Source organism: Dermacentor silvarum, chromosome 4 (assembly GCF_013339745.2).
Source record: "Dermacentor silvarum isolate Dsil-2018 chromosome 4, BIME_Dsil_1.4, whole genome shotgun sequence".
Classification (NCBI taxonomy): domain Eukaryota; kingdom Metazoa; phylum Arthropoda; class Arachnida; order Ixodida; family Ixodidae; genus Dermacentor; species Dermacentor silvarum.
This window is the reverse complement of record NC_051157.2, coordinates 18,370,956-18,378,271: the sequence shown is the minus strand read 5'-3', so window position 1 is coordinate 18,378,271 and position 7,316 is coordinate 18,370,956. Positions and strand designations below refer to the sequence as shown.

The 7,316-nt window shown below is 41.2% G+C and overlaps 1 protein-coding gene across 1 annotated transcript; it reads left to right on the top strand.

Moving 5' to 3' along the window:
* The first annotated feature begins 345 nt into the window (after positions 1–345).
* On the top strand, positions 346–5,894 carry LOC119449560 (COMM domain-containing protein 5-like). Its single transcript, XM_037712752.2, has 7 exons — positions 346–505; positions 777–937; positions 1,004–1,032; positions 1,680–1,730; positions 1,827–1,922; positions 2,007–2,082; positions 5,724–5,894. Exons 1-7 carry the CDS (start codon positions 376–378, stop codon positions 5,832–5,834), a joined length of 654 nt encoding a protein of 217 aa, XP_037568680.1. The 5' UTR covers positions 346–375; the 3' UTR covers positions 5,835–5,894.
* Positions 5,895–7,316: the final 1,422 nt, after the last annotated feature.

Sequence of the window (7,316 nt, the reverse complement as noted above, 5' to 3'; positions counted from 1 at the left end):
AAATAAAGAAACTGCGTTGACAAACAGATCTACAGGTGCAAACGACTTCTTCGACCTGCTACGCGGACGTAGCTCTAACCGGCAACAGCTCACGTTGAAAAGTATGTTTCTAAACGTTTTGGAGTCATGCCTGGAAGAAGGAAAGAACTTACTCCGTGCATGAAGCACTGCTCTGTGGCAAGAACCATAGAGTGTCTCACCTTGGTCTCACAAACGAAATAAAATGAATAAAATTCAACGCAGTAAGCACCACTATGCGCCACACAACTGAGAACGCTGAAAACAAAACCATACGAAAACTTCATACAATCCAAGCTGAAGACGCTAAATATCCAATAGCAGCCACACGGCCACACTGCGTGAAGGTGTTTAAAAATGGCGGCGGGAGCTGGCATTGCCACCGAGAGAGTGCTGTTCCTGGGGCCTACAATTCCGAAAGAAGTAAAATGTCTGAAAAAATTGCTGCCAAGTATGGAGAAACAACTTTTCCGGGGCCTTCTGAAAGGTAAGTGGCTACGTTTAACTATTAAATGCTACCATAGGAACATCACAAGCTCCCTGGGAGGCGTGTCAGCTGTGGTCCTAATATCTGAAACTAGACGTTTGTAAGGCGTTCAAGCGAGAGCAACGCAATCTAAGTAAAAGCTGCGTCTGCTGAGTTTACAGTAGTTTGTATTAAATAAAAAGTGTAATAAAAAGCTTCAATACGTAGTGCTTTATGCAAAGTGCAAGCTGTTTCTCCGACTTGCATTAAAACTAATTCTCTCTTATTTCAGTCGCTGTCGCAGACTTCGAAGGAAGAGAAGTAAGCCCTAGTGTTTATGATGAATTGCGATCCCGTTCGGCTGATCCAGACACGTTGGATGAGGTCTACAGTGCACTGCACACATTGCTTCGGGCGGCTTTGAAGTTGCCACTTTCAGTATTGAAGCAAGAGGTAACATGCCATACCAAGTTATCAGCTACCATTTCTATACATTTTTTCCCCCCATGTTTACCGCAGGTTTTTCGAGAAGACCTTGATGCACTGCGGTAAGTCAATTCTACAAATTAAAAGAACTTTGGCACAACCCGTCTCACGATGAATATCGGCGTTAATGCGATTAGCATTGTATGAGGCGTCTATGGCAACCGGGCTTCTCTCTCGATAGGCTGCGTCATCTAGCGCCGCCGCCGCGAAGTCGGTGTGTGTGTGAATATAGTTATTGGAGAAGATTGACCAAATCTATATGATGCGGGTTTGATTCCGCCCAGCACCGGATAAATTATGAAGTACTTATTATTATTATTATTATTATTATTATTATTATTGCCATTGAAGACATGCCTGATTACCCAAGTTTTCGTTAAAGAGGTTCATTGAAGAGCAGCACATAACCCAATATCACATACCGAGTGATCCAAGTGGGTCTGACGGTTGGTTTCGAACCCAGTTCTCTCATCACAGCAGCCCGTTGATCTATTCATTAAACCCTGGACAAGTGACCCATGTGACCCAAGTTGCCATGAAAGAGGTTAGATATGGACAAGCAAACATACTGAAAATTGGGTGAAATTCCTAAAAAATGCTAATAACATTAAAATTGTTGTTGTCCTCTCATCATTGTTCAAGCTCTGTTGTTTCACTCGGGATGTACTTGTCGCCAATGTTACTCTTTTTCTTCTTTCCTTATTTTCAGCATACCACCAGAATTTGCAGGCGACTTGGTCAGTGTCGTCTTTGGTGCCAGGTGCAGCATATTTCGAAGTCAATTTACCAAGGCTAGCGTTCGTTATTCAAAAAAGCCACATTTGTGATTATTCCCATTGCTTTATTTTTCCCCTAGAAGGAACAATATTGACCAGCACAGCCTTGAACAAGGCCCTAAATACCCAACGCTAGCGAGCCTGAAGTGGAGAGTCGACGTTACCATATCTACAAAGTGAGGCCACAAGCAAAGAGCGCTGCTGTGTGCTAGATTAGTCTGATAGACTGTATGCTAATTGAACTGCTGCGCTTCTTTCAGTGCCTTGAGTAGGGTTCTTGAACCAGCCATACAGATGGAGATGGAGACATCTGACGGCGAAGTCCACACATTTGAAGTGAGTCTTGCAATTAAGGTTGCGAAAACAAAAATTTATTGTACTACCTTATGCCATTCAGTGCTTAGGGTTGCCACCTGGCTGGTTATGCCTCATGGTGCTGGCAGCTGGTTCGACCCCCACACCAGCGCGCCACGCCATTAGGCACTTTTCTGATTCTCCCTAAATAGGCACATGTATCACAAGCCCTCTGTCAAGCATTTATACATAACAGTCAGTTAATACCCCTGTCACACGGGCACTCAAAAGTCTTTTCAGCAAAAAGACTTCTCCCGAAAAAGAGTTTGGCCCGTAGACACACGACAGGGAGCGATCTCTTTTTCAGAAGCGGTCTTTTCTGGAAGCGGAGTTCGTCGATCTCCTTTACAACTAAACGGAGTAGCCTCGAAACCAGTGGGCGCTAGCAATTATTATGTATTAAAGAAAATAAGCGAATGCGTATTTTTCTGTCGCCTTGGCTCATCACAAAAAATAATTTTATGGCTCGCAGAAGGTGTAGTAAACCCAGTAACGCCAGAAAAAGAAGCCAAATGTTGCCAGACAAGCATGTGCACTTCGCTAGTTCTACAAATGCTCTTTAAACTACTAAAATGCGTTTAAACTACTACAGTATATCTTTACATTAATGTTTCTTAATCTGGCGTTGTTAAATTTATTCTAAAAACGTGTAATGCAATAAGTTTTCACTTTATATTTCCAGATACATCGGTGTATTTGGACAATTTTGTTTCGAACGCTAGCGCCACGCTTTCGATAGTGTGTCCTGAAGGAAAAACTAAAATGAGATCGTCGGTGCCATGTGTCTGCTGCGCAACGCCTCTTCATTAAAAAGTCTTTCAACTTGGTAAAAGACTGCTTGCATAAAAGAGTTTTTGCGTGCTCGTGTGACAGAGGTATTAATTGTCAAAAATGGGTTCATTCCTAACTCCGTTAACTTTTTATTGTCGTGAAACTGTTGTGTTATCCAAAGTTGCGAGACTGAGCAGTCTATCCTATCACTTTTCTTACTGTTCTCCTATGAACCGAACTGCAACTTCCGTTTCGCTTCGCTACATGTTCTCTGTGGCCACCTACTGACGGCGCGTTTCACATCAACTGGCACAACCAGTTTGGGCCACGAGCCAAATGGACGCACATTGTCTGTTTTCTTATGAAAATGATGCTCGGTGGGCTATTGGCTTTACCTGCTGCTCTTCTTGAAAATTTTAAATATGTGCAAAATTTTATAATGCCTTAATAAATTCCTATCATGTTAACTTTGTACTCGACATATCGCCAGTTTATATTGTTTTCATTTTGTTTGTATTTTTGCATGCACCACTTATTGTAAAATACTCGCTTCCTTCTCCCCTTTGCCCACTGCTCCCCCGTGTCGTTCTTTTTTTTTTTTTCTTGGCAAAGGTGGCAACCTTATCGGTGCCTATTGAGCCTTTTGAAATATGTTACCTTGTACCATAATATTGCGAGTCACAGAGCAGCTCATAAATGGCAAAAATTTGTGCTAGTAGCCTCGGGACACTCCATTACTGTGCTTTGTGTTGTTATATATGTGTATTGACCCTTTTTGCGGAACAGATTGTTCTACAGAAACGAGATGGCGCTTACAGCGGCGCGCCATACGTTGTCTCAGCGACGGCACACGAATACGAAACCATCACCGCTTCTACCTTGCTTCTGTGTGATCAGCTGTCGGAAATGCAATTGAGTTTTCGCTAATGCACTGTGCTCCATTCATGCTTGCTTGAATCATGTGGATTGAAGACGCGTGCAGTAGTTGGCTGCAAAAATAGTGACTGGCATATTAAGGAATGTAATGAATATGTGGGGCCAAGTTCGCGGACCGCTGCTGCAACTGTCCGTACGTGTTTCCGGCACTTCGAGATGTACGGCTTTCCTCGAGGATACACATCATCCGCCAGCGTTGTATCGCTAACCTTCAAAGAAAGGGCTTCAGCCCCGGTACATCGGCAAGAGTGAGTACTGCTCGTTAAACAATGATAAAGGTAGTAGCACCACTTCCTGCCATAGTAGGTTTTGCGCACAGTATCTACATCCATCTACCCCAACCGGCACGAAAACTTACACCCACTCTTTCGTCAATGTGTCAAGAATAAGTGAATGGGCGCACACTTGAATATATGTGCACTTTACACGCACAATAAATGACGGACTACACCAATAGTGCACGAATGGTCGAAGCTGAATGTTTTGTGACGGTCCACGAGAGTAAGCGAGTTGCTAGTGATAATACATCATCGCTACAAGGTATTACAGTGTACAGAACAGCTACATTTCAAGCCTTATGCGCAGCAAGAACAAATCTAATGAAACTTAGTACAACCGCGAGCGATTAGGCAGAAAATCAGATAGTGACCGCACCGAGGAACTTTACTGACAGTCAAAAACATGACAAGGCGCTGCTTCAAAATATTTGCCAAATAAAGAACGAAGAGCAAAACACACTAATCCTGATCCATTTCATGAGCAGAAAGTTTGACATTCATATTTAGCCCTGCTTTTAGAGCAAGCACCGTATACGCTACTTGCACCGTTTGGACGTAGCTTAATCAGCTCCAAAAGTGCTTTTGCATGTTCTTGAAGGTATGGGCAAAGCTTCGTGTCGTCCACCCAGTCACCGTCTACGATATCTCCCGAAACAGAGGTTTGCTAAGCTGCACCGGCATCATACACATCCATTGTAAATGCAAAGGCAGTTGAGGCAAGCAATGGACGAGTCACCACGCGAAAAGGGTCAATACGCAGCAACAGCTGCACTATGTGATTATTGTTGTTTTGTTATCGCATATATAGTGGCAGATATCGGAATTCCAACCCTTGATCTAAATTACTCGATGAGGCAGCCGTTACGTCTGTGAGAAATGAAAATGCCTAATTGAATAATTAACATAATTATGTTAACTTCTTAATAATTACTTTACAGCACATATTTCAATCTACGAATTGTAGCTAGTGAGTATGCAAGGCATATCCATTTGGAACGAATTCTCAGGACTACACCAGTTTCGAGTTATATATATATACATTTTTTTTCAATAGTTTCCAACAAAATGCATTGGCTTTCGAGTTACTTTTATGCTTCAGTGCATAAAACAACATTTTCTTAAAAACCGTAAGTGGAACAACAGTGCATATTTACTGCAAGTGTGACGCCGCATATCTCGAAACCGGTGCCATGCTCAGAATTCGTTCTAAGTCGATGTGTTCCTTGCATACTCACGAGCTAAAATTTGTAGATTGAAATATGTGCCATAAAGTAATTAAAAAGGTAAATAGTGCATGTTAATTGTTCAATTAAGCATTTTGATTTTTCGTAGAAGTAATGGCTGCCTCATCGAGTAATTTAGATCAGGGGTTAGAATTGTGCTATCTGCCACACACAATTTTGAAAAATTTGGTGCTGTTAAAAAGAAAACACCCCATATTTTTGTCATACTAGCTTGTAGAAACCAGAAGTTTGCAGCCAATAACCAGAGTATAATCATATCACATGCAGTTCACCTGCTTTATCCAAGAATGTCCAGGATGGTTGGTGCGCTTACTCTGTAGTATGTTTTGTGCAGCTTTTTGACTATCTGTGAAAGAAAGCTGCACTGGCACACTTTTCTCTCAAATTTTTGCAGGTTCAGAGAGCAGAATTCCACAAGCTACGTCATGCTGTTGCCACAGCATTGAAAGAGATGGAAGAACTTGAAAAGAAGATTGAAAAAATGCCACTGCATTCACAACAGTAATAACTACCTTGTGCACTAGAATTCAACATACTTTTACATTAAAAGGTCTTTTGGAGACCACTGTTTCTTTTACAATCACTAATGCTTTCATTGTATATGTGCAGCAATAAAAGCAGCAAGACAACTTTCAGCAGCTGTAGAAGCCTGTAATGGCCATAAATCTATATGGTACTTTTGAAGATTAATGAAAATTGAACAGTTGAATGAGTGGCTGATGACAGAATGTGTACAATCTACTAAGCACTGTTGGAGGCAAGCACACATGTATAAGTTGGGAAAGGTGTGTCCTCCTCTAATATTTACTTTATTTCACACTGTTACCACTCACACCTTCAAGATCTGCTTAGTTGGCTGTGGTGTTTGCCTGTGGGCACTGGTGAGGCACATGATTGGAGTTCGGTATACAGAGTGCCCACATAACTTGAGCCAAATGTTAAAAATATGCAAATGCCATGTAGCTGGGTAGAACCAAGGTAATGTTTGCCGTTGTTCACACTTTTAGCTCAACCCTTAACACATGTTATCAATGATATCCTTGAAAGTGGTTGGTTTCCTTCGAAATTAAAGGTCGCTAAAATAATTCCAGTCTTTAAAAAAGGTAGCAAGATGAAACTCGAATTATCGACCAATCGCCATTCTGTCGGCATTCGCCAAAGTTGTCGAAAGGGCACTGTATTGTAGGCTCAAGTTTTTCAAGAAACATAGTTTATACACACCTGAGAAATGCGACTATAGGACTGGAAAACCAACAGAACATGCCCCACTTAATGTTGTCAAAAAAACAATATTAAATATGGAAAATAAATTACAATAGGTATTTTCGTTGACCTCACGAAAGCGTTCGATATGCTTTACCATGACATAATGCTAACCAAATTAGAACACTACGATATACGCAAGAGGCTGCTAACGCTCTTGTCTAACTATATAAACAGAGAGCAATACGTACATGTAAACGGTGTGTCATCATCACAATGTACAATGAATAGTGGTGTTCCGCAAGGATTCATTCTAGGACTACTTTTGTTCTTAACTTAATGGTCTACCATCCGTTCTATCTGAAGAATGTATCCTTTACACAGACGATACTAACATATAACAGCGAGAAACGAAAATGAACTATATATGACAAAGCTACAACAGCCCTATAAAAGTTATCATTCTGGCTTCATGCAAATAACTTCTAACACCGCTAAAAGTAACTATGTTATCTTTGCCCCCCAACACACTCATTTACGTCTAATAACTTGCTTTTAATGAATGACTCACCATTAGAAAGAGTAGTACAAAATTTCTCGGTGTCCACTTGGACGCACAGCTGTCATGGCACACACACAGTTCACGAAACAACGCTTAAGATTTACAGTAAAATACCTATACTTTACAGGTTGCGTTACATTTTCCCATTGAATATACTGTTCACATGATATTATTCTTTCATACATCACACATTACATATGCTATAGCGATTTACGGATTAAC